Source organism: Loxodonta africana, chromosome 13 (genome assembly GCF_030014295.1).
Source record: "Loxodonta africana isolate mLoxAfr1 chromosome 13, mLoxAfr1.hap2, whole genome shotgun sequence".
NCBI lineage: Eukaryota > Metazoa > Chordata > Mammalia > Proboscidea > Elephantidae > Loxodonta > Loxodonta africana.
Window position 1 is genome coordinate 29,230,001 of NC_087354.1, and position 26,702 is coordinate 29,256,702.

Consider the following 26,702-nt stretch of genomic DNA (forward strand, 5'->3'; position numbering starts at 1 on the left):
TTTGACTTACCCTCGTATACCAACCTCAGAGGCTTTTCAGTTTTAAATGAGGTATGTAGGAAAGGTGCCTGGCACAAATAAGTGGTCCATAAATGAGCTTCCTTCCTGCTAAATCGGAGGTACCCAGAACTGGTGCTGGGCATGGGAAGCCCAGGTTCCAGAACCCAACCTCTTCCTCAAAGAGATCTCAGGAGCTGAGGGAGATGGGCAGTTCGACAGCAGTCACAGTGGCTGTGATAAGGGCTGCCATGGAGGGCAGCACAGGGGGTGCCCAGGGGAGCCTCCTCTCAGCTGTTGGTGGGAGGTAGGGGCTGGGGGTGCCTAAGCGTGACTGCAGAATCCAGAAAGGAGGGAAGGAGGAGTGGTTGTTTCCCAGTAGAGTGACCAGCTGGTCCCAGTTTGGCTGAGACTTCCCTTTTTTTTAGCACTGAAAGCCTCAAATCCCAGGAAACCCCAGTCCCATACAAACCAGGACGGCTGGTCACCCTACTTCCCAGCGTCCCAGGAGATCTAAGGGGGGTTGTTGATAAGGACCTGTTTGAGCTGGGCTGGGTCTTGAACCTGTGTGCCCTGTGGGTGAGGATCCAGTGAGCAGGGTTGGGGTGGGGTGAGGGCAAATGGCAGCCCTTCCCCTGGCTGAGCAGGGTCCCACACATGGCCACCTGCCTCTGCCCCCAGGGGAGGTGTTCTTTGCCACGCGCCTCGAGCAGTTCACCTTCCAGGAAGCTCTGGAGTTCTGTGAATCCCACAACGCCACGCTGGCCTCCACGGGCCAGCTCTATGCCGCCTGGAGCCTCGGGCTGGACAAGTGTTACGCCGGCTGGCTGTCGGATGGCAGCCTTCGCTACCCCATCGTTAGTGCACGGCCTGCCTGCGGTGGGAATAAGCCCGGTGTGAGGACTGTTTACCTCTACCCCAACCAGACTGGCCTCCCGGACCCACTATCCCGGCACCATGCCTTCTGTTTCCGAGGTATGCGCCTCATCTCACCTCCAGATCCCCTCTTTCCCAGGGGCAAGTCCCCTGGGCTCACTCTTCCTGGCCTTGCCATCGTACCCCTCCATCAGAGCAAAGGGGGAAAAGTCCTTCCTTTTGGGGGCAGGGACAGCTGTGGAGCTAGTGTGATGTTAGGCTTTGAATCCAAGCCAAGCGCATCCTTCTAAAGGCTACTACACAGAAGTGAGTTGGGCTCTAAACTCTGGCAGGCCTGAATTTGAATTATGACTCTGCTGCTTAAGAGCTGGAGTCCTGGTGGTACACTGCTAACCAAAAGGTTGGCAGTTCAAATCCACCAGCCGCTCCTTGGAAACCCTATGAGGCAGTTCTACTCTGTCCTATAGGGTTGCCATGAGTCAGAATTGACTCAACAACAGCCGGTTTGGTTTACTTAAGAACTGTGTGACCCTGGGCAAATCACTTAACCTCTCTGTTCCTCTGCTTTATCTCCTACAAAGTGGTTGCTATAAGGATTAGCTGAAATGGTACATGTGAAGCCCTTGGCATAGCGCCTGGGACCTAGCAAGTTTTCAATGAATGTTAGCTTTTATTATTATAAATTTACATATATATATTGTTTTAACTTGTATAACCTTCTCAGATTCTGTCCTGCTTTTAAATAGTTTTGTGATGAGTTTATTTTCTTATTCTTCACTAAGCATGAGTAATTCACATTTTTAATTGACCCATGCTATGGACACACTGCCATACCAACCATTACTCCATTGAGAGTAATGTCATCAAACGACTGAGTGGGCATGGCCAGGGTGTGGCTGAGGCACAGCTGAACTCTGCTTGGATGAGTTCTCCATGGTCCATCAGCCTGGGCACATGAGGGCATAGACTGTAGAAACCACTTTTGCTATATTTCACGTATTACACATCAAAACTGAGTTGGTAGGGAAGGGAGCCAAACTTCTTTGTGTGATAATATGAAAGGCAGAGTTCACTGAAGGGGTATGGTGGGGCATGGCTGGGAATTAACTCCCAGTCAGAGAGGGGCTGGGTGCTGGGACAAATTCTCTGGAAGGATTTGCAACTTCTCTCTGCAACTTCCTCTGAATCTACTTCAAAATAAAATTAAGAAAAAACAAAAAACAGCATGTCCCCAAGTTTCCCAGACTTCCAGGGTCACTTTTTAAAATTTCAAATGAAAGCAAGTTCAGCCTCACTCCACCATCCTCAGGAAGACCAGTCTCCTCCCAGAGGATTAACTGTCACTTAACTTCTTTGTGCCTCAGTTTTCCCACCTGTCAAATGGGATAACAGTGTCTATCTCCTCCGGTTATTGTGACATGAAATGATTTACTATACATAAAGCCCTTAAAGCAATGCCTGATATGTTAAATAGTTCTGCAGGAGAAACACATCAGACCACCCTGAAAAACACTGCCGAAGGTGTGTACATGTGGATATTGTCCAGTTGCTGCTAGTGGCTCTTATTCTTTGCGGAGGCAGAGAGCCATCCCCTGCTCTGGGTAGGGTGGGGGTGGCCCAGCCAGGCTCTTGCAGAGTCCCCAGCTCCTCTCCAGAAGGGCCAGCCTGGGATGGGTCACTGGTGGGGGAGGGAACCTCACCACTCACATCCCCTTTAGGTGTTTCAGCGGTGCCCTCTCTGGAAGAAGAGGAGGGTAGCACACCCATACCACCCTCTGGTGTGGAGGACTGGATGGCTACCCAGGAAGTGCCTGGAGTGGCTGCTGTCCCCTTGGGGGAGGAGATGACTGCAGTCCCAGGCTTCACCATTGAGCCAGAAAACCAGACGGAATGGGAAGCAGCCTACACCCCAGTGGGCACTTTCCCACTGCCAGGTCAGTGTGGCCTGGGCTGTGGGCACACTCCGAAGCCACAGACCCCTGTCTGCCTAGGATGGGTCCGGGCATGGCTTTTTTCCTTGGAGCCTGTGCTTTGCTTCCCTAGCCCTGTCACTGGCCCTGTGTGCTGCTGTGGGCAATGTCAGCCACCTCAGCCAGCCTCTAGGACCTCACCCCAGTGAGAGAAAGTGTAATACTTGAAATGTGACCTTGGTTGCCTTTGGTGGTGGCCGGGCCCATACATCCAAAGGGTTGTGTGGATGGTACCCTGAAGGGGGCAGAGAGCTTCCTGGTCCCTTTCCTCCCTCCCTTCCTTCTTCCTCCCTTCCTTCTTCCTTTCTAATGAAAGATCCCATTATAAAGTGTCTGAACACATCTCTGAGCTCTTGAGACAAAAGTTTGACTGTGGAAAGAATGGAGTTTAGGTTGTCTGTATAAACTTAAAAAGGGGGCGAATTAATAAATCTTATCTCCTCTTTCTTCCTCCTTTCCTACAGGGATCCCTCCTACATGGCCTCCCACTATCTCAGCAACGGAGGAAATCACAGAAGGCCCTTCTGTAACTGAAGTACCCTCTGCCTCAGAGGAGCCTTCCCCATCAGAAGAGCCATTCACCTCAGAGAAACCGTTCCCCTCAGAGGAGCCATTCACCTCAGAGAAACCATTCCCCCCAGAGGAGCCATTCACCTCAGAGAAACCATCCCCCTCAGAGAAGCCATCGCCCTCAGAGGAGCCTTTCACCTCAGAGGAACCATCCACCTCATTGGAGCCATTTACCTTAGAGGAACTATCCACCTTAGAGGAGCCATACACACCTTCACCCTCAGTGCCTAGCTGGACTGAGCTGCTAGGCTATGGGGAGGTATCTGGGGTCCCTGAAGTCAGTGGTGACTTCACAGGCAGTGGAGAAGCTTCAGCAGGCTTTGATTTCAGTGGGGAGCCCTCGGGAGAAAGTGCAAGTGGACTACCCTCTGGAGACCTTGATTCCAGTGGTGAGACGTCAGCAGTGAGCTCAGGTCTGCCTACGGAAAGTGGACTGGCCTCAGGGGATGAAGAGAGAATTGAGTGGCCCAGCACTCCTGAGGTTGGCAAGCCACCCATTGAAGACACGGGCATAGAGGGCTCTGTTTCTGGAGTGGAAGATCTCAGTGGACTTCCTTCTGGAGAAGAGGGTCCAGAGATCTCTGTCTCTGGAGTAGAGGAGCTCAGTGGACTTCCTTCTGGAGAAGAGGGTCCAGAGGTCTCTGTCTCTGGAGCAGGGGACATCAGTGGACTTCCTTCTGGAGAAGAGGGTCCAGAGGTCTCTGTCTCTGGAGTAGGGGAGCTCAGTGGACTTCCTTCTGGAGAAGAGGGTCCAGAGGTCTCTGTCTCTGGAGTAGGGGACATCAGTGGACTTCCTTCTGGAGAAGAGGGTCCAGAGGTCTCCGTCTCTGGAGTAGGGGAGCTCAGTGGACTTCCTTCTGGAGAAGAGGGTCCAGAGGTCTCCGTCTCTGGAGTAGGGGACATCAGTGGACTTCCTTCTGGAGAAGAGGGTCCAGAGGTCTCTGTCTCTGGAGTAGGGGACATCAGTGGACTTCCTTCTGGAGAAGAGGGTCCAGAGGTCTCTGTCTCTGGAGTAGGGGAGCTCAGTGGACTTCCTTCTGGAGAAGAGGGTCCAGAGGTCTCCGTCTCTGGAGTAGGGGACATCAGTGGACTTCCTTCTGGAGAAGAGGGCCCGGAGGTCTCTGTCTCTGGAGTAGGGGACATCAGTGGACTTCCTTCTGGAGAAGAGGGTCCAGAAGTCTCCGTCTCTGGAGTAGGAGAGCTCAGTGGACTTCCTTCTGGAGAAGAGGGTCCAGAGGTCTCTGTCTCTGGAGTAGGGGAGCTCAGTGGACTTCCTTCTGGAGAAGAGGGTCCAGAGGTCTCTGTCTCTGGAGTAGGGGAGCTCAGTGGACTTCCTTCTGGAGAAGAGGGTCTGGAGGTTTCTGTCTCTGGAGTAGGGGACCTCAGTGGACTTCCTTCTGGAAGAGAGGGTCTAGAGACCTCTACTGCTGGAATAGGAGACCTCAGTGGACTTCCTTCTGGAAAAGAAGGTCTAGAGACCTCTGCTTCCGGAGCTGAGGACCACAGTGCATTGCCTTCTGGAGAAGAAGACTTGGAAGGGTCTGCTTCTGTACCCTTGGACTTTGGCAGACTGCCTTCTGGAACTCTAGGAAGTGGACAAGCTCCAGAAGCAAGTGGCCTTCCCTCTGGACTTAGTGGTGAATATTCTGGGGTGGAAATTGGAAGTGGCATATCCTCTGGCCTACCTGACTTGAGTGGACTTCCATCTGGGTTCCCAACTGTCTCCCTAGTGGACACTACATTAGTAGAAGTGGTCACAGCCACCACTGCAGGGGAACTAGAAGGGAGAGGAACCATTGGAATAAGTGGTGTTGGAGAAACATCTGGGCTGCCCTTCCATGAGTTGGACATTAGTGGTGGAACTAGTGGAGTACCTTCAGGAACTGAACCCAGCGGCCAGGCATCTGTGTCTCCTGATATCAGCGGGGAAACATCTGGACTCTTTGGCATTGGTGGGCAGCCATCAGGTTTTCCTGACATCAGTGGGGAAACATCTGGGCTTTTTGAGGTGAGTGGGCAGCCATCTGGGCTTCCTGGCATCAGTGGTGAAACATCTGGAGTGACTGAGCTTAGCGGACTGTTTTCTGGACAACCAGATGTCAGTGGAGTAGCATCTGGAGTTGCTTATGGCAGTGGACAACCATTTGGCATAACTGACCTAAGTGGAGAAATATCTGGGGTCCCTGATCTCAGTGGGCAGCCATCAGGGCTGCCAGGGTTTAGTGGGGCAACATCTGGAATCCCTGATCTGGTGTCTGGTACCGTGAGCGGCAGTGGCGAATCTTCTGGCATTACATTTGTGGACACCAGTTTGATCGAAGTGACCCCTACTACATTTAAAGAAGAAGAAGGCTTAGGGTCTGTGGAACTCAGTGGCCTTCCTTCCGGGGAGGCAGATCTGTCAGGTACATCTGGGATGGTGGATGTCAGTGGACAATCTTCTGGAGTAGTGGACTCTAGTGGGTTTCCATCCCAGGCTCCAGGATTCAGTGGCCTGCCAAGTGGAACAGCTGAGATCAGTGGCGAATCCTCTGGAGTGGAGATTGGAAGCAGCCTGCCCTCAGGGGCTCATGAAGGCAGTGGACTTCCATCCGGTTTCCCCACCATCTCTCTTATAGACAGAACTTTGGTGGAATCTGTAACCCAGGCCCCAACCGCCCAAGAAGCAGGAGAAGGGGCCTCAGGCATTTTGGAACTCAGTGGTGCCCATTTTGGAGCACCAGACATGTCTGGAGACCGTTCTGGGTTTTTGGACCTTAGTGGCCTGCAGTCGGGGCTGGTAGAGCCCAGTGGAGAACCTCCAACCACTCCGTATTTTAGTGGGGACGTTTCCGGCACCGCTGAAGTAAGTGGCGAATCCCCTGCAGCCACAGGCACCAGTGGGGAGGCCTCAGGACTTCCAGAAGTTACTGTAATCACTTCTGATTTTGTCGAGGGTGTCACTGAGCCAACTCTTTCCCAGGAACTCAGCCAGAGACTTCTTGCGACACCTTCTCAGCATTTTGAGTCCAGTGGGGAAGCTTCTGCGTCTCGGGACGTTAGCGGAACTACACCAAGTTTCCTCGAGTCTGGGGTAGAAGCGTCATCTGTCCCAGAATCCCGCAGTGAGACATCTGCCTACCCTGAGGCTGGGGTGGGGACGTCTGCTGCCCCTGAAGCCAGTGGAGAAGCTTCCATGTCCCCTGATCTGAGTGGAACCACGTCACCCTTCCATGAAGCTGATCTCGGGACAGCCTCAGTCCTGGGCGGGAATGGCAGTACCTCTGCTTCCCACGAAGGCCCCAGAGAGGGCTTGGCAGCCCCGGAAGTGAGTGGCCAACCAACCGTTCCCTATGAGGTGGGCACAGATGCTTCGGGCTTGTCTTTGGCCACTCTCCTAACTTCTGGAGACAGAACTGAAACCAATGGAGACCTGTCTGGTCACACCTTGGGGCTGGATGTTGTCATCAGCACCAGCACCCCAGAGGCTGAGTGGACCCAGCAGACCCAGCGCCCTGCAGAGGCACGTCTAGAAATCGAGTCCTCAAGTCCCTTGCACTCAGGAGAAGAGACCCGAACAGCCGAAACAGCCATCTACCCAACAGACGCTGCCGTCCCGGCCTCTCCAGAAGAGACAGGTGAATCAAGGGCAACCTTTGAATGTGTTTGGGTGGGCCAGACTGTGAACAGCATAGCATAGTGGGAGGCAGTATGCTTCTAGGTTCCATCCACAGGCTGGTTATCAGCTCCATCACTATTTGCTGTGCAACCTCAGGCAAGTTTCTTAGGCTCTCTGAGCCTCATCTGTAAAATGGGAATAGCACCAGAGAAGATGAAAAAGGATATAAATACATGTAAGAGGAGTCCCTGTGTGGCACAAAGAGTTAAGCATTCAGCTACTAACCAAAAAGTTGGCAGTTCAGACTTACCCAGAGATGCTTCAGAAGAAAGGCCAGGCGATCTACTTCCAAAAGGTCACAGTCATGAAACCCTGATGGAGTGCAGTTCTATTCTGCAACACATGGGGTCATCACGAGTCAGAATTGACTTGACGGCAATTTTTTAATATACGTAAAACACTGAGATCATACTGTGCACCTAGTACACGCTCATAAAGATTAGCAGTTGTCATCGTTCCAGTGGAGCTCCATCACGTGAACACTTATATGTGAATGCCACAATCTGTGCCTGGCACAGGGAGCAAGAAGGATGACTATTTAGAGAGTACTGGAAATTCCTCTCACCCACCCTGCCCCAGAGAGAGTGGAAACGAGAGAATGAAATCTGCTGATGATGTTTATGCCCAAATACAGCCTCTGTGTGTGCAGGGTTAAAACCTGCACAGTTTAAGGAACTATCAAGGGTAGCTTGGGCTGTGTCCTGACTTTAGACCTCGTGTCCCCACCCCACCCCTGACACCATGTGACACCTCTGTGTTACCATATTATCTTGATTACTTCTCCTCAACATAATTAAGAGTACTGGGCCCTCTCCAGTCCCAGGCACCAGATGCGGTGGCTTTTTTCCCTAGGATGACCTTGCACCTCCCTTTGAACTGAGAGAGCTTTTACCGTCAGAGAGAGACCCCCAGATGCTGTGGGGCAGGTACCCAGGAGGACAGGGTCCCCAGAAACATGCTGACCCACGTCAGCCTCATAGACCGCAGGGCCCTTGTGCCCTGACTGTGAGCTCTCAGAGGCTGCACTGGTACCCAGGGCAGCTGAGTTCTTGATGCTCAACTTCTCCCCTGGGGCTGCGGCCCCCGCCAGATCCTGTGCTAAGGAGCTTTGTGGCACTGGAACCTGCCAGGAGACAGAGGGACTCGTCACGTGCCTGTGCCCTCCTGGCCCCACTGGCAAGCACTGTGACATTGGTAAGACCCTCATCAGCTGGGGGGTGGGCGTGAGGACAGGGACAGGATGGATTCTTCCATCTCCAGAAGGGACTGCAGGTAGGACAATGCAACCGAGGTCTATTGAGACTCTGGCTTCCCCAAAAGGGCCAGGAGAGGCTCACAGTGACCTGTCGGGGTAGAGCTACTGGATAAACATGGCATGTCTTTCTAGAATGTCTATTTCACATGACAGTTTAGGAGAAAAAAGTCAGTTAAACTGCTAAGTAATTTGTTTTCTCTCACGCCATTGGTGATTTATAAGTAGAATGCAAAATGTGCTTGGATTTTGAAGATAAAACTTGAGACCTCAAAGAAATATTGTCCCTGGGTCAGTATCAGGTATAGCCAGTCACGCCCCTCTGCCCCTGGGAGGGAAACTAGGGTCTCGCAAAGTACACCCCACCAGGAAAGCAGCTGAGGCCTGTCCATGGGTCTGGGTGGGCCTCAGGCTCCTTCTTGCCCTGATGGAATGAGACAGACAGAGCTGCTTACCTCAGTGGTAGCTCAGGGGGTCATGGCCACAGGACAGCTGTGACCCAGGGCATCCTCTTCTGGCCACGCACCATTCTGGGGTCTCTGTCCTTAGCCACAGGCTACACACTTGTGGGACTCTGTGAGGATGGGGCCTGGGAGAGGAACTGGGGGTCCTCTGGTTGGAAGTGGCCCCAAAGTGACACGATTGGAATCTACTTCTCAGTCCGTGCACACACCCAAGGTCTTTGGCCCTGCTGATGTTTTGGCTCTTCAGTATCACTACCTCGAGAGAAGAAATGCCCCGTTGACGCCAAGCTCATATTCTTGGGTTAGCTCTCTTCCCTGCCTTATGCCCCTTGTCCTAAGCCTCTCTCCTAAGTCCAGAATCAAAGACCCAGGGTCTTTCATGAAAGGGCTTCTCTTGTAGGACGCATGTAAAAATGGAGAAATGAATCCTGGGAGAAAAACAACCACTATCAGGTAAACAGGAAGCCCTGGTGGCGTAGTGGTTAAGTGGTCTATGGCTGCTAACCAAAAAGATCAACAGTTTGAATCCACCAGGCGCCCCTTGGAAACTCTGTGGGACAGGTTTTACTCTGTCCTATAGGGTCGCTATGAGTCGGAATCGACTCGACAGCAATGGGTTTGGTTTATGTTGTTTTTTTTTATCAGGTAAACCATACTGGGCAACTACGCTCCAGTAGCCTTTACGTCATACACAAAGAAGGATGATTCTATGTTTATATATATATTAATATATATTTAAATTACCATATCATTATATATTATATACTCATAATATAAATATACTGTACATATGCACTATACAGGAAATATATATGTATATATGAACAGACATTAGGGTGGCTATATATTCCCTCTGTCCCCCATTGGGGTCAGCCTCAGCTTATGTGTGGTTACGTGATCTGAGCACACCTGTGCCTTCATGGCCAGAGATGGTGGCCTAGGAAGGTCCTAGCCTAATTGCCAAGGGAAAATATTTTCATTGGACCCTAGTGACCTCAGGGGCCAAAACTTTACCATGATGGACCATTAGCCACCCCTGATGGAAGGATGGAGTGATGCCTCCATTCTGGAAGAGGCTGCCCCAGAAGAAAACTGCGAGAGGCCCTTGCTACAGAGTTGATTCCGACTCATAGTGACCCATATGTTACAAAGTAGAACTCTTCCATAGGGTTTTGTTGGGTATAATCTTTACAGAAGCAGAACACCAGGCCTTTCTTCCACAACAGTTCTGGCTGGGTCTGAACTGCCAACCTTTAGGTTACTAATCATGTGTAAACCCTTTGTGCCACCCGGAACCTGGGGAGACCCTAGGAGTGTGCTTTCCTGCAAGCCATGGCTGAGAAGACTCCTGAGTCAGCCACAGGTGTGAGCACTGTCCTGTGAGAAGCTCCCCCTGGTGGACACTGTCTATATGCACTTCCTACTGTCATGGGTATACAGAGAGAAGGGGAAGCTCATCTTGAGTGGAAGCGCTTTGGAGCTCAGTTCAAGGCAATAGGACTTCCAGGAACTAGGGCAGCCTCCAGGACCGGAGCCCCTCCCCTCCCCCTTTTAGCATCTCCTGACACTTTTCTTAGCTACTCTTGTCCCCAACCTGATACTTGAGGCAAAAATGTCACACTGGTATCAGGTAAATTTAGGTATCAGGAGCCACAACAGGGCTGGTGTCCTCGGTGGTCCTGAAATTAGTAGAATTAGTTGATTTGGAATCGACTCGATGGCAATGGGTTTTAGGAGACAAGTGGCCCTTGGCTATCTTGCTGTAAGGACAAGCATGTATATTTCCGAAAGGTTTTCTTTCCCACAATTTCTTCCCCAAACAGCTCTGCGATAGCTGGGTAACATCCCTCATTTGAAACTGGAACACACAGAGGATAAGTAATTTCCCCACACCACTGAATAAGTGAGTCAGATCAAGAGTTGAGGTCTTAATTCATATGTTTAACACACGTGGCTAAATAAAGAACTCCCTCTGGAACACAGTAATGGTCCCAAAAAGCTAGCTAGCAGCCACCCGGACTTCAGGGGAACCAGAATGGAGAGGGGTCCAGAATTAGAGAGGGGTCCGATTCAACACTTACAGCCAAGTCCTCACTTTCTTCATTTGTAAATAGGGATAAAGGGAACTGGTTCTCAGCTTTAAAAACTTCTGATGCCTGGGTCCCATGCCCGCAGGTGCTGATCATGGCCTGGGTATTGGGGCTTTTTAAACTCCCCAGGTGATGATCACGTCCACCCCGGGGCTGAGGACCTCTGCTGTAAGGACTGAGACCATCTTTGTACAGCATCGAGCCAAAAGAAGCATTTACTAACAATATGTGTTCCTCCTCCCCAGCTCTCCAAGGGGGAGAAAAATCTTCATCTCTAAAGAGCCAGTGGCAAGGGTCAGCCCAGCACAAAACTGTTAAGCCACCCCCATGACTGCGCCCCCCCATGATCCCAATATAGCTATTCAATATAGCTCATGACTGCTTTGGAAAGGACTGCAGATAGTTTCCGGTCTCTGTGGGTGAGCCACCAGTTGTTTTGTGCTAGAAACCGGAACTACTCACTACTCAGTGCCATCGAGTCGATTCTGGAACTACAGGTTGTTAAAAAGACCACAGATCAGTCATCCTGAGGGGCCGTCAAACCAAAAACCAGTTGCTGTCGAGTCAGTTCTGACTCACGGGGACCCCATGTATGTCAGAGTAGAATTGATTTTCCAGAAGTAGGTGACTGGACCTTTCTTCCGAGGTGCCTCTGGGTGGACTCGAACCTCCAACCTTTTAGTCCGTGGCTGCTAACTGTTTGCACCACCCAGGAGGCTGTAGGGCCTGGGTATTTTTTAAAATGTAGCATTATTCCTGTGCGAATATATGAATACTTGAGGAAAACTTCCATCAGCAAAGGGGATCAGAGGGTGTATTTAGTCCTCAAAGAAAATATTTGACAATTACTGCCATCTTGTTTAGTCAATATTCCACAATTTCTTGATAAATTATTAATCAGTACATTTTAAAAAATATTTTCTTCTGTTTTTGGTGAAGGTTTACACAGAAGTTTAGGTTTCCATTCAACAATTCCTACGCCAGTTGCTCAGTGACATTTGGTTACATTCTTCACAATGTGTAAACATTCTCATTATTCCCATTCTGGTTGTTCAGTTTCCACTAATCTAGTTTCCCTGCCCACTTATATTCTCATCTTCATTTTAAAGTAATTGTTCATCGTTTGGTCTCATACGATTTTTTTTTTAAGGAGCACAGCACTTATGGGTGATATTCATTATTTTTTGAGCCTATTTGTTATTTAACTAGATGGTGATCTCAGTGATTAGTTTTGGATCAAGGTGTGAAGAACATCTCAGGGCAATAGTCTCAGTAATTAATCAGTAATTTTGACATCAAAATACACATCTACTAATGACCACTCCAATTCTTTAGCAATTAAAATCAGGGCTGTTCTAGAAATCTGACCCACCTGAAAACCAGCAGCACGGTTCCCACCTTCATTGCTGATAGCACCTATGGGAATTAGACTTCCAACTCCGAGGTTTCAACCCGGGCTACCCCTTAGAATCACCTAAGGTGCTTTTAAAAAGCACCATGCCTGGGCCTCACCCTTAGATACTCTGATTCAGTTGATCTGGAGAGAGACTCGGACATTGGTATTTAAAAAAAAAAACAAAAAACCTAGCCTAGTGATTCTAATGCCATGGTTGAGAAATACTGTTCTAAGCACATCTCTTACCCAGTTTCCTGGTCTTCCCTGGCACTGTGTGGACTTCACTTGGCTTCTCAGTGAGAACAGCATGAACTTTTAAAACTTACTCAGTCTCCTTCTGTTTCGCTGCCATTTTTCGCTTTCTAGGTTTGGCACTCTGATCTATGATCTGATACTTACTCTTCCTCTAGGGAAAATTTTTTTTTAATTTCAGTGAAATTTTTATGCCTAGGAAAGAAATGCTTTCGAAGCAAGTGAAAATCCAGGGTTACAAGTAAAAATACAAATGATACCTTCTTTACTGATGCTTGACTTGACCAAGAAGTCCCTGGGCAGATTGTAACAGGCAACTAATCGAATCTAAGAAGCGAGATATTAAAGTTACATTCAAAATCAACCTTTAAGTAGAAGGACTTGAAATAGTATAAAGAACTATAAAAATACTTTTTTTTAAATTAACGATGCTTATTTTAAAGGCAACTTGGGCTAGATACACAGGCTTTTCTCATACCTTCCCTCCATTATGTAACAGACCCAATGAAAAAGTGAGTGTACTTCCTCAGGCCTGTCCATCCTGATCGACCCTAGGTCTTTACAGGGTACAGAGCATCCACTGAGTAAAGAAGGTTTCTCTGTGCTTCTTGAGGAGTTTTCCCCCATCCTTGTCCAGGGAAGTTATATTCAGAGTCCACAGACAGCCACACAGGTTGTGCACTAAACAACACGAAGGACACTATTCATAGCATAGTCTTTATGAGTGGCAACACCTTCAGTTGGGCACCATGTCGGTCAAAATGCCTGCTGCCCCTCTTCATCTAGCCTATTCTGGGAGCCAACAAACTCAGTCACTTGGAGGTCCTGGGCTCTGACCCAGGCAGAAGCTGGATAAAATCTGTTCTAGATAGAGGCCTGAAGTCTTTCATTCAGACACCAACATGATTATTTGCAAGTATCTCTACTCTCTTAGCCTTTACCAGGTAGAAATAGCATGGGCAATGAACAGCTTACACCTGGAGATCATTTAGCTGGAGGGCCTTGGTTGGGAATATCCCTTTTAGTTATAGCAGCAGGAGGAGGACCCTGAGAGTCCTGGATCTCCCCAAAGTCCCTGCTAACAATGACAGGTAAGCCTATGCTCCATTGCCTCCTATCATGGTGCAACAGAGATGGTGCCAGGTGCTAAGAGTCCTGCACCCAGTGTCCCTCCACATGGGCAGAGGCCCAATTTCCTGTTTCATTTCCTGAGTCCTCCAGCTCTTCCAGTCTACCTCCCCACTTACCAGCACATGGGCAAGTCACTTCACTTGTTTCCTTGCCTGTGAAATGCCATCATGATGTCTGTGCCACAGGGCTGCTGAGAAGATAATGTGTGTGAGACATAGCGTCTGCCCCAAGAAGGTTCCTCACAGATGTTGGTTCCTTCCTTTCCTATCTTCCTTCAGGAAGTAAGCTCATTGCCCACAGCCCCTTCCCTTCCTCCACCCGCTCTGCTCTTGCCTTGTCTGGGATCTCTTGCTCTGAGCTCACACAGGGCCAAGCTCGACTCTTCTCGTGGCTCCTGAGGTGTCTGAGGGCTATTCCTGCTGCCTTCACAGAGAGAGGTGGATGACACAAGGCCACTGTGGCCCTTCCGGCCAAATGAGGAGCAGAGATGAAGCACCACAAGGCCTGAGTAGCCAATAAGAAAGCCCCCTGAGGGTACCCAGGCCTCTTGTCACTGCTGACAGTGCCTCTCCAAGAATCACCCCGGCGGCACCTGAAGGCTCTTCTGGTCTTCAGAACTGTGACCCTCTGTCCCCCCTTTTTGTAAATTCAGGACCCTGCAAAAAAAAAAAAAAAAAAAACAGCTTCTGAGCTCAGGAATTGGTTATTTGAGTTTCAGTCCCGGCAGCCTCCTCAGATTTTGTGCTCTGGCCAGACACAGAAGGAAAACAACTGAGGCCCCCTAGGCCCGGCAACCTAGAGCTGAGTGATGGGAAACAAGCCTCTGGGACACCTGGAAGCTGCCTGGCCTGACCTCCCTCGGGGCCTCCGCCTTTCCAGCCCTCCTGCATGGGTTGGCCAGAGACCCCAGGGCTGGCGTCTGGCTCTTGTCCCCAGAGGCCACTCCTGTCCCCTGCTCTATACAGCTGCTTTAGCGCCTACATTTGCTTCATTTCCCCTCGCCCGGTGCTTCCCATAATGACGCTAATGGACAAAAGAGAACAGTAGCTTTCCTGACGCAGGAGAGCCGCCCCTAGCTTCCACCCTGCCGACTGGCCTGACCTATTGCTGCTACTGCTGCTGCTGGGAATCCTGGTGCATGCTGGGAATCCAAGTGCATGCTGCGATCTCAGTTCATTCCTCCACGCATTTTGGGTTTGCTTGGAACGGTTCTAGACTTGGAATTGTTGGAACTGCTGTACATTCCCTGAGATGAAGTTTAGAGCTTCGTGGGAAGTAAGAGAAGCCTGAGGACTGGAGATTTTCAGGTCACCTGTTGCAGAAACCCAGCTCTGGCCTAAAAGATGTCTACAAGGCATCGCCTCTATAAGGATCCAGTGGAAAGTGCTTTGTCCAGCTTATCAGAGGATTGACTTTAATGGTCCCAGGTCTGCTCGTGGGAGGCAAGAATTAAGTCCTGGAACACACTTAGGACTCTGGGGTCCTATTCTTTGCACAGGGCTTAGCTGCTCACATGGAAACCACCTGTAGATACCTCATTGGATCCTGATGGCTGTGTGAGTGTGGCTGTACCTACCAAGGCTTAGCATCTTCAAACCACATATCATGGTGCCACTGGTACACCACTTCATTGATCTCCTGGGAAGAGGAGCTCCACAATACCTTTTACAGTGTTCCCAAGGGAGGAAAACCAGAAAGAACCAGCAAGAGCCTTTGGAGTACAACTATGAAGAGATCTTTCCAGGTCTTCTGGTTTCTCTAAAAGATGCAGAAAGACCAGATTAGGTGATACAATTCTGACCTTGGCTAATCAATGAAAATTGGAGGCAAAGGTTAATGACTTACCAATTCAATTTGCACAAGCACACCTTGGGACTGGAAGAAGAGAAGGGGAGAAGATCCTGCCTGAGAAGAAGAGGCTGATGGGGAACACTTCAGGCTGGTGCTGGTGGGAGGCCACTTACTAACTGCCTCACCAGCTTCAAAGGCTTGTCTCCCACTGGCCAGTATGGAAACCCTCTAGAAATTGTGACTTACTGGAGATGTCCAACTTCTGAGACCTTAAGCCCGAAGGAGATTCAGTGGGGAAATATTGGACAGGGTTTCTGTCCCTTCCCAAGAAGGAGATCCTGGCTTCTTCTTTGGAAGATACTCTAGAATCTTATTTACCAAAGGCAAAGAAGTGTTTGCAACCAGAGAAATCTAATGAGTCTCAGACGAATATCCCATGCCACCATTGTCTCATTGGCCTACATTCTGCAGGCCCCCTCTAGCCTGTTCATTCTAGTGCTGCAGAACCTTGCTGTCTTCCCCTGGTTTATAGCTACAGAGGAAGCCATGTCCCAGATGGAAAAGAGAAAGTCCTCTAACCAAGTTTCAAGAGCTTGACGTCCAGTGTCCTTTCTCACCATTATGTTCCAAGCCAGTTCAGATCCCGTGCCTTCTTGAAATAGTCATAAGAGAAGATACCCTGGAAGACCTCCATGCTCACTCTCACAAAAGGCATTTGGCTTCAGAAGAACAAGATCTCTTCAACCCAGTGAGAAACCTGATTCCAATACTCCAAGCTTGCCAGTCAAGAATAACACACATCCAAGAAAACCCTTGTCTGGATCTTTGGTTCAGCACTCCAAGATGGCGGCAGCAGCAGCAGCAGCAACAGTTCTTAGAAAATTCAGCCAGTCTCCTCCCAGGGCTCTGGAGAGCAACAGGGCTTGCCACCCATAAGGAGGCCACAGTGTTTCCAAAGCTGGAGTTGCCGGCAGGAGTCCTAATGGTGGCCCTTGGTTTCTTGCAGACATTGATGAGTGCCTCTCAAGCCCTTGTCTGAATGGAGCCACCTGCGTGGATGCCATCGACTCTTTCACATGCTTATGCCTTCCCAGCTACGGAGGGGACCTGTGTGAGATCGGTACGGCCGTCTCGGCTTCAGCTAATGTTACTAACTGCTGCACCCTCTCCTCCTCCCTCACGTTTCCCTTCTAACCACAGGTTCTAGGCCCTGGCCCCCAAGGCCCATCCAAACAGCCATTCCAGAGGCCACTACTGAGAATCCTGCCCCACTCACTCACTCCTCTTGCTGTTCCCCTTGAAAACTCTCCTCTAGAGCATTAGGTGATCTGACCACGGATGAGCTGTGCAGGCTGAGCCAGTCTGCACTTTGGAAGGTGGGGCTCTGGGGAACCTTTAAAACACTAACCTTCTCCAGGGCTTTCAGACCTGCTGTTCCACCACTGAGGTTGGTGTGTAAGTCAGACTAAGGAAGAGCTGATTCCCTGCGTTTGTCTTGAAGGAAGTTGTGGGGTGGGAAGAATTGGCTCACTCTCCAGATGACAGCCATGGATCTTTGCAGCTTGGTCATGGGCATGTGCCTGTCTACGGTCTTGCCCATGGGACCTTCCCACGGCCTTGGGAACCACCATGCCACACTGGCTAAGCTGTTCCTTGTCTACCTGAAAGCCCAGGTGTCACCAGCATGCTCAAGTCATGCATGAGCAGGGACTGCTGCATGTTACCTCCACCTCATCACCCCCATGACAACTGCCATGTCAGTGCCACTCAAGCCCATGCTTCCTTTATCCCCACCTCGTGCCAGGCAAAGGGCTGGCCAGAGAGAACAGAGCCTCATGCAAAGGCAGGGGCTGAAGTTCCTCTTTTGGGTCTTGCCAAACCCTCCACTTCTGCACCTGGGCTGGGCTGCCAGATCCACCAGAGGAGCTGTGTGCCAGGAGCCCTCCCAGGGACAGCCTGAGCCCCCACCTCTCTCACCTTTGGTGCTTTCTAGACTCCCCCCCATCCTCCTGGATCTCAGGGGCTTCCCAACTCAGAAAAGGAGAAATGGGGCTTCAGAACGTTATAGCAATGGTCCACACAGAACGGAAGTGTGAATTGAAAACCATTTTCAATGAATTCTCAAGTTGAACATCCCAGAAGCTTCCAGAAGACACCTGAGCAGGCTGAGGAGGTGGTTTTGGATGCATATCCCTTGGAGGCACTGCCAAGGCTACAGACTGGTGGAGGAACTTGGGGCTTCTGAAAGAAAAGGCCTGGATTCTCCTCCTCCCCTGTAGCCACCCACCCTCCATCCTCACCCCAAGACCCTGAGAAACTGGTGCGTGGGGCCTTGGCTAGGGTGGGAGTGGAAAGCTAAAGGATTCTCTCACCAGCTTGCCAAAACATTTGGCACAAGGGAGAGGGGTCTGTCTGGAAGTCCATGCAGACAACAGCTCTTGAGGTTCCGAATGGGTGAGAGGGGTCCTCTGCTGGAGTGGAGACAGAGCCCTCACAGGGCTCTGCACCCTGATGGAGCAGAGGACGGTGCAGGAGCCACCCAGCTAGGCTGCATCTCCTGGCCCATTCCAATCCAGAGCCCTCACCTCCCCGCAGGTGGCCCATGCCTTGGCTCTGGCCTTGCTGCTTCTTCCAGCCTTCCCAAAATTCTGTTTCTGTTTCCTCAGAACCTCCATCCTGCATGGCCCTGGTCCCTTCCCAGAGAAGCTGCACTCCCAGCTTTGCCTGCCCAGCTCAAACCTTAGACACCAAGGTGGCCCAGGTAATGGCCCCACATGCCATCCTGGGATGAGGTCTCTGGTCTCCTCATGTGTTGATCTGCCGCTGTGGCTTCTCCTACCTTCTTTCCAGACTTTTGCCTCGCCCTCTGGGGAAGGCATTGGCAGCCACCGAAACAGAGGCATCCGCCTTAGGCCCCTCCTGCCGCTCTGCCTCTTTCTTCCCAGGCTGCTGTTGCCAAGTGTCTCTCCTCCAGTTTTGCCAAAAATCCACCTCTTCAGCCTAACACTCCTTCCCCTCCTGGGACAGCCACACTGTGGAGGGAGCCTAATCAGGGAGGCTGCCACATAGCCTGAGGGTTCAGGGCCTTGCACTCAGCCCCTGGGGCAGCCCTTCACCCTGGAGACTCCCGGGCAAGAAGGAAGAGAGGTTCTTGGAACCCCCTCTGTCCAGTGGCGTGCTGGCAAATGCTTAACAACTGGCTGTCGCAGAGGGAGGGGGAGCCCTGCTGTGTAGCATCTGCCAATTTCTAAGGTGTAAATACTCCTATCAATTTAAAGCTCCCATCCCAGGGCCACTGAAGGCGGATTTGGGAAGAGAAGCCCTGCCTCCGTCCCCACGCTGCCCAAGAGCTGTCCAAACCAGCCCCTTCTCCAGAACTGAGACCTATTAGAAATTTAGGTTTGTGAGTGGATGGGCTCCTCCCCCCTTCCATTTAACACGCACACACAAAGACAGAGCCCCAGAGGCAGATCGTGTGCTCAGCTAGAGCCAGCTCTGATTGGTGGAATTCTCAGAGCTCAGAGCCTTCCTTGGACCCAAAGGAGATGTATTTCTGCTCCGCCGTCACCATCCCGGGTTCTGCTGGAAGGAAGTTGCCAGCTCCATGTCATGTCTCCTGCACTGCCCTTCCTGCCGCTTCCACCTATGTGCCCCCAGCTACCTCCTCTCCCTGGAGCCCCTCAGAGCTTCTGAACCACATTTGCCTTAAACATCAAAACTGCCCACCCTCCCCCCTCCTTCTACCTGGCTTGCAAGCTTGTGCTTACCCTGAAGAATGAGAGGGTACCAGCCTTCCACACCAGGCATCACCAGGGCAGCATCAGGGAGAACAAGGGTCCCTGTGGTTTTCCAGAAGGAAGGAACATGCACTGACCTCCTCAGAGGTCATGACCAGGCCTTCCTGACTTACAACATAAGCTGGGCCTCTCCCTTCTTTGAGGGCATGACATTTAAGGTAGAGTGAATATAGGGGTTCATGCCATCAAACTGGCAGCAACTGCCCTCCCCATTTGGTCTCGGGCCCCCCTTCATGCTCCTGACCTGTATTGCAGACCAGGAGGTATGTGAGGAGGGCTGGACCAAGTTCCAGGGCCACTGTTACCGCCACTTCTCCGACCGCAAGACCTGGGTGGATGCCGAGAGCCTGTGTCGGGAGCACCAGTCACACCTGAGCAGCATCGTCACCCCCGAGGAGCAGGAGTTTGTCAACAGTGAGTGCAATGGGCCCTCAGGCCTGAGAGGAGGGTGGCCATCTGGGCAAAAGTCCTCACTCACCAGAAATCAGCAGACTTGGCCCCAGTGAGGCTGCAGGTGTGGAGGGATGGGAAGGAGGGAAGGGCATTTGCCCAGCTGGAGTTCCTTAAGGGAAGAAGGCAGAGGTCTTGATGACCAGAAGCTCTGGCTGCACCCAGGCCAGCCCACCGTCAGTCAGAGTCAGCACCCAGACCTAACCCTCTGGTTGTCACCAGCCCATGGCAGCTTGGGAAGGTGGCCAAGGTGTACTCCCAGCATGCATGTGTGAGAATCTTCTAAAGACCTCAGAGGCATGTGAGCACACTCCCAGGAGCCCACCACCTCCCTCCCCCCTTCATGAGCCCTAGTCTGTAGGCACCATCAGTGCCCAGCCCCTTGCCCAACACCTGTGTCCTCTCTCCAGACAATGCTCAAGACTACCAGTGGATCGGCCTGAACGACAGGACCATTGAAGGGGACTTCCGCTGGTCAGATGGACACCCATTGGTGAGTCATGTCAAGGGCACCAGGCAGAGCTGGTGGCCCAGAGGAGAGGGGGTGGGACGAAGACCACCAGAGACAGAAATATCCAAACCATGTCCCAATACTCACTGGACACCTGCTGGACCATTAACCCACGGGGGCGGGGATGTGTCTCATTCATTCTGTGTCACAGGGCTGGACGGGTTGAAGAAATGACAGCACAAGGAAGGAAATGGATGAATGAAGGCCAGCCACCCTGAGGAAAATGTAAAAGCTTTAGAGAGATTCCTTGACCACAAAGAACTCAAATCTACTCAAGGAGACAGATGGACAGACAGAAAGCAACGTAGATACCAAATGAATTATGTTGTTGTTGTTGTTAGTGCTGTCAAACTGATTCCGACTCATAACAACCCCACGTGACAGAGTAGAACTGCCCCATAGGGTTTTTTTTAGCTGTAATCTTTACAGAAGCAGATCGCCAGGTCTTTCTCCCGAGGAGCCGCTGGGTAGGTTCAGTCAGCCTTTCAGTTAGCAGCCGAGCCCTTAACCTTTGTGCAACCAGAGCTTCTTAAATGACCTGTAAACCCAAACCAAACACACTGCCATCGAGTCAATCCCGACTCAGAGCAACCCTATAGGACAGAGTAGGACTGCCCCACGGAGTTTCCAATGCTGTAAATCTTTCCAGAAGCAGACTGCCACAGCTTTCTCATGCAGAGCGATTGGTGGATTTGAACCACTGACCTTTCGGTTAGCAGCTGAGCACTTAACCACTGTACCACCAGGGCTCTTAAATGAAGTGTATGGGCAGTAAATGCTGCAGGAGCTCAGGGAAGGCTCGCTGCAAGAGATGAATGTGACAGAGCAATTAAATTAGAGGAAAGGAGACTATCTTTGCCTCCAAGCAAGGCTAGAGGGAGGAGCCTGGGGCAGAGTCTGGAGTGTGAGCCAATGGTTCAGCGCTTCAGTCCAGCCCAAACAAGACAGCCTTTGGGGTGAGCCTTTGTTTGCCCATATGAAAAGGGGAGTGTCATCCTTCAGTGGAGGTTTGCATGTTGCTATGATGCTGAACAGATTTCAGACTAAGACAGACTAGGGAGAAAGACCTGACCATCTTCTGAGAATCTCCCAAAGAAATCCCTATGAAGCACAATGGTTCAAACTGCAACCGTTCGTGGGGATGGTGCAGGACTGGGCAGCATTTCTTCCCTTTGTGCATGGGGTCACCATGAGTTGGGGGCCAACTCAGGGACAGCTAACAACAACAATCAGCTCATTAACAAGACTGTGAATCCTTGAGGGTCCGAACTCCGGGAAAGGTCCAGAGCCAGGCTGTGTAACAAGCTCCTTCGAGGGCCCGTGGGTTCCATGGTGCCCCAGACAACCCTTACCAGACTCCCAGCAGCCTTTGTGCTGCTCCTGGATGAGTCAGAAGTTGGGCTAAAAGAGAAAGGAGACAAGGAAGAGGCTTGACAGAAGAGAAAGCTGGAGTTGGGCCAGGCGGCAGCTGCTCCTGCCCTCTCATCACACCTTCCCCTCTCCATGCCTGCAGCAATTTGACAACTGGCGCCCCAACCAGCCGGACAACTTCTTTACTACCAAAGAAGACTGTGTGGTGATGATCTGGCATGAGAAGGGCGAGTGGAATGATGTCCCCTGCAATTACCTCCTGCCCTTCACGTGTAAAAAAGGCACAGGTAAGCAGGGGACTGGGAGGGGATCCTAAGCAAATAGGTTCAAGACTTCAGGCCCTAGTCCTGGCTGGCTGTGTGGCCTGGGCCAAGTCACCTTGTCTTAGCTGCTGGTGTCCCCTCATCTGTCAAACAAGCAGATCGGAGGTAATCTGGGGCGTTTGGCTGGGGGGGCTCTCCCAGCACCAACATCCCCAGGGCAAGCATCCTGCAAGGGCAAGCCTACTCCTGGGAACCGTGGGCAGGGACAGAAAGAGGGTGGAGTTCACAGGACAGAATCCCCTGCTACACACACACACACACACAAGGTCCCTTGGATGTAGGCCGCAGGAAGTCACCCACAATGGCACATGGGTTGGGGGCCGGTCTCTCTTTGGGGCTCTCAAGTTCATCAGTCACCAAGAGTCAGAGTTGTCAGGCTTTGATCCCAGAGGCCCGGAGAACTCGGCTTGAAGTTTGTGGACAGTGAGGTGCTGGTGGGACACCCCCACCTGTTCCTGCTCATGGCCTTTCGCCCCCAGGCCTCCTTCAGGCCCCACTCTTCCTGCACTGAAGGCTTTCATAAATTACCGGCCAGCCGTCTGCCTGGTCTCACCTTCTTTCCCTTCATTCCTCCCTCCCTCTTGTCTTCTCTTCATCCCCTGAAGAGGCCCCCCCCCTTTTTTTTTTTCATTTTAACAGACTATATTATTTAGGGAAGTTTTAGGTTTGCAGAAAGTACAGAGTTTCCATCTACCTTCCTCCTCCTGCAGTTTCCCGTTATTAACGTCTAACATTCCTGCATTACGTTTGTACAACGGAGGACCTGATGTGGGTACATTATTATTAGCTAAAGTCCACAGTGTACGTGAGAATTTACTCTCTGCGTTGTATGGTTCTATGGGTTTTGACAAATCCATAATGTCACCCATCCATCAATTACAGCATCATGCCAAATAGTTTAACTGCCAAAAAAAAATGCCCCGCGCTCCACCTATCCATCCCTCCACCTCCCCTGAGACCCCTGGAAACCACTGGTCTTTTCACTGTCTCTATAGATTTGCCTTTTCCAGAATGTCAAATAGTTGGAGTCAAATAGCGTGTAGCCTTTTCAGACTGGCTTCTTTCACTTAGCAGCATGTATTTAAGGTTCCTCCATGTTTTCTCATGACCCCATAGCTCATTTCTTTTCATCGCTGAGTGATTCTCCGTTGTACGAATGTACCCTGGTCTCCAGATATTGCAAATGGTTTGCGCTCAGCTACTAACCAAAAGATTGGCAGTTCAAATCCACTCAACTCAACAGCACCACGGAAAATCTATTTCTGTAAGATCACAGCCATTGAAAACCCTACGTAGCACAGCTCCACTTTGACACACATGGCGTCACTATGAGTTGGAATTGACTCAGCGTGAATGGGTTTGGTTTTTTGGTTTGGGTTTGTGTGGAGGTACCACAGTTTGTTACCAGTACCGGTTGCCATTGAGTTAACTCTGATTCATGGTGACTCCATGTGTGTCAGAGCAGAGCTACTCTCCATAGGGTTTTCAATGTTGGTTTTTTGGAAGTAGATCACCAGGCACCTCTGAGTGGACTCAAACTTCCAGTTGGCAGCCAAGCGTGTTAACTGTTTGTACCACCCAGGGACTCCAGAGTTTGCTAAGAACCCCCTTATTACTTCCTTCCTGCTGCTCTATATCACTGGGGGACCCAGATGTTAAGACCAATGGTTTCCAAATTCTTAGTGATGCATGAAAATGCCCTTCTGCCAGGAGTCACGGCTCACCATAGGGTGCGGAGACACAGTGTCCCTCCTACAGCACCTCAGCTTCAAGTAGCTGCTCCCAACTCTGGAGTCCTGCTCTGGGCTGTCTCATCGCAGCCAGAGGTGGCTCCACCGGCTCATGACCAGGGTGAGTCACCATGGAAGAGGCTAGGAGAGCCCTTTCTAAGGGGTGTTTGTCCCCTAGTGGCCTGCGGAGATCCCCCTGTGGTGGAGCATGCCAGAACCTTTGGACAGAAGAAGGACCGGTATGAAATCAACTCCCTGGTCCGGTACCAGTGCACCGAGGGCTTTGTGCAGCGCCATGTGCCCACCATTCGGTGCCAGCCCAGCGGGCACTGGGAGGAGCCTCGGATCACCTGCACAGACCGTGAGCACTGCCCCTTTGCTGGGCTCAGGGTTTGATTCTGCCTTGGCCTCCTCTCTGCCCTGGAGCACAGCCCCAGTGGCCAGCCCTCTGCACCACGCACAGCGTTGAGCGAGGGCGGTGCGGTCAGGGGGCAGTGAGGTTCTAAATCCTGCCCCTTGCCCCTAGGGAGGGTGGGTGCCTGGGCCAGGGAACAGCTCACCTTCCCTGAGAGGATGAAGGAGAAAACTGGTGGCCTGCTTTCCTTTCCAGCACCAGCCTGAATCCCCTTAGGCCACTGAGGTTTGAAAAAAACCAAAACCTGTTGCCGCGGAGTCAATTCTGACTCATAACGTCCCTCTAAGACAGAGTAGAACTGCCCCATAGGGTTTCCAAGGAGCAGCTGGTAGGTTTGAACTGCTGACCTTTTGGTTAGCAGCCAGCTCTTAACTACTGCCCACCAGGGCTCCAGGAGTTTCAAAATGAAACCAAAAATAGAGAAGAGGAGAAAGCTCCAGGCTGCCTTCATGGCTTCTGCAGGCAGGGGAACCACCTGCACAAGGTCAAGGCGGGGAGGAACTAGGGTCGGCCTCACTTTCTTCCCAGAGTGGTTCGCAATACTTTTCCATCGCTTTCTCTCCCGCAGCCTCTGCTTACAAGCGCCGACTACGGAGCTCCAGGTCCCCGAAAAGAAGCCGCCCCAGCTCCGCCCACTGAGAGAAGCGTCTGGGATGTGCCCAGGACACTGAGCCCAGCAGCCTTGCCACGCTGACAGCGCATTCCACACAGATGGTGTCTTCTTCTAGTCGCTTTTTGTCATATAAGGAATTCCATTAAAGAAGGAAAAATGAAATCCCACATTGTGTATGCACCCACCCACCTACCCCCAAATCGCCAGAAATGCGTCTAATTTTTTCCCCCCCAAATACCAAAGCAAAAGCAAACTCATGTAACCCATGGACTGAGTTTAGAGACAATTTCTTCAATCTCCTGTTGTGCCTTTCCGGGGACCAGTGCAGGGACAGAGGGAGAGGGGAGGGGTTAAGTTAAATAAAGAAGATTATTTTTTGTTTCTTGACTTTACCCAAGAGCAGTGCAATCGATTATTTCATCTCCAGGGAGAGCTAAGGAGGAGGGAGGAGGGGTCAGAGGAGCTGGAAGGGGCTCACAGAGGCCCGGAGGCATGAAGAGCTCGGAGCCCCTGCTGAATGTATTGGACAAGACGGAGCTGGGAGGGCTGCGACATCTGTCCCCTGGGGCGGAGGTGCAGGGTTCTGGCCAAGGTGAAAGGGCAGGAGGGAGCCCTGTGAGGGGTCTTCCGCAGCGTGGTAGTCGGGTTCCCTCCAGGGTTTCTCCTCCAGGGTCCTCTCAGCCGGGTCTGCCACCCTAGCAGGTGTCTATCTCAGCAGGGCTGGGTGGGGGGCACTCCCTCCCTAGTGGGAGCGTCACCTATCCCCCCTCCCCCTCCCCCTTCCCCGGGACCGTGCAGGCACCAGGGTTCCGTGCACCTATTTATATTTTTGAAAATTGAAGATTATGATAATTATAATAATAATAAAGACATTGGAAGAGATCTATTTCTTTTCTTTTCCTTTTTTTTTAATTTAAGTAGAAAGCAGCCATGCTCTAGGGTCTACTGAAGGGGCTGTTAGGAACAGTGACAATGGGGACTCGTTTTGATCAAATGGACCCAAATTGGTGTGAATCTCATCCATTCAGAAAGCCTGGCACTGTCATGTCTATTTTCTATTTTTATGAGGGTGCAGTTGTGTCTGATGGATTCTCTAGGTGTGTGTCTGTTTACAAACACGCAGTGCATGTGTGCGTGTGTGTGCAAGCATGTGTGACATGCCTGTATGCATGCGTGCACGCGGGTGTGAGCTGTCATGTCAGTAATATGTGTCGATTAATGGGTGTTGTGTGTGGACACACTGTTGAAGAGCAACTCAAGCGAGATGGCTGGTCACTTTGCACACTGTTTACTCATGTGAGAATTTGTCTGGTGGACTGATTTGAAGAACAGAGGCAAGATCAGGATTTACAAGAGAGAAGAAAAAAAATACTGCAGGTGGTTTGGGCACACTTTGTTGGGGTGAACTGATTAGCTGGCTGCTAGCAAAGAGGTCTGGGCACGCCTCCCTTAGGCGGGCTGTAGGTTATCAGTGAAAAGGACGTCGTTTTTTTGAGTCTCCAGCAAACTGAGTTGGACTGTGGAGCATGCAGTCCTAGCTGTGTCTTTTCACCAGTACCTCCACCCAAGGGCAGATTATCCAATAGGCAAGGTAAGCACAGTGCTTACCTTGCTTACCAGATCATCTGTAGTGAACAATTTCACTTTTTCTTTTCACCACATCAGAGACTCTGCTTCTAGATATGGGTGGCATCTGTCTGTCCCTCAGCCCCACATCCTACAGAATCAAAGGCTCTTTTCAGGGACCGATAACCCAGTAGGCAACGTAAGCACGGGCTTACTTGTGCTTTCCAACTAATCTGTAGCGAAGTGTTTCACATCTTTGATGTAGTGAAAACCATGTGAAATTGCTCACTACAGATGATCTGGTAAGCAAGATAAGCACCGTGCTTACTTTGCCTGTTGGATAATCCACTTATCCACGCCTGTCTCCACCTTATCAGTAGCCAGGTCTGCACACACTCCTCATCAGCTCTTCAGCACGCCTGTGGGTCTTTGTTGATGATTGTGTTCATGTGTTTTTAAGTGAATCCCAGTGTCTTTTT

The 26,702-nt window shown here is 51.0% G+C and overlaps 1 protein-coding gene across 1 annotated transcript in view; it reads left to right on the forward strand.

Annotated features, from left to right (window-relative positions):
* ACAN (aggrecan) overlaps positions 1–25,008 on the forward strand; it is a 40,426-nt gene extending 15,418 nt beyond the window's left edge. The window contains exons 9-16 of the mRNA XM_064267115.1: positions 679–972; positions 2,592–2,807; positions 3,308–7,054; positions 19,500–19,658; positions 20,105–20,187; positions 21,719–21,863; positions 23,808–23,990; positions 24,613–25,008. Of these exons, the coding sequence (XP_064123185.1) occupies positions 679–972; positions 2,592–2,807; positions 3,308–7,054; positions 19,500–19,658; positions 20,105–20,187; positions 21,719–21,863; positions 23,808–23,990; positions 24,613–24,683 (4,898 nt within the window). The 3' untranslated portion in view covers positions 24,684–25,008. The remainder of the gene's footprint in view (positions 1–678; positions 973–2,591; positions 2,808–3,307; positions 7,055–19,499; positions 19,659–20,104; positions 20,188–21,718; positions 21,864–23,807; positions 23,991–24,612) is intronic.
* Positions 25,009–26,702: the final 1,694 nt, after the last annotated feature.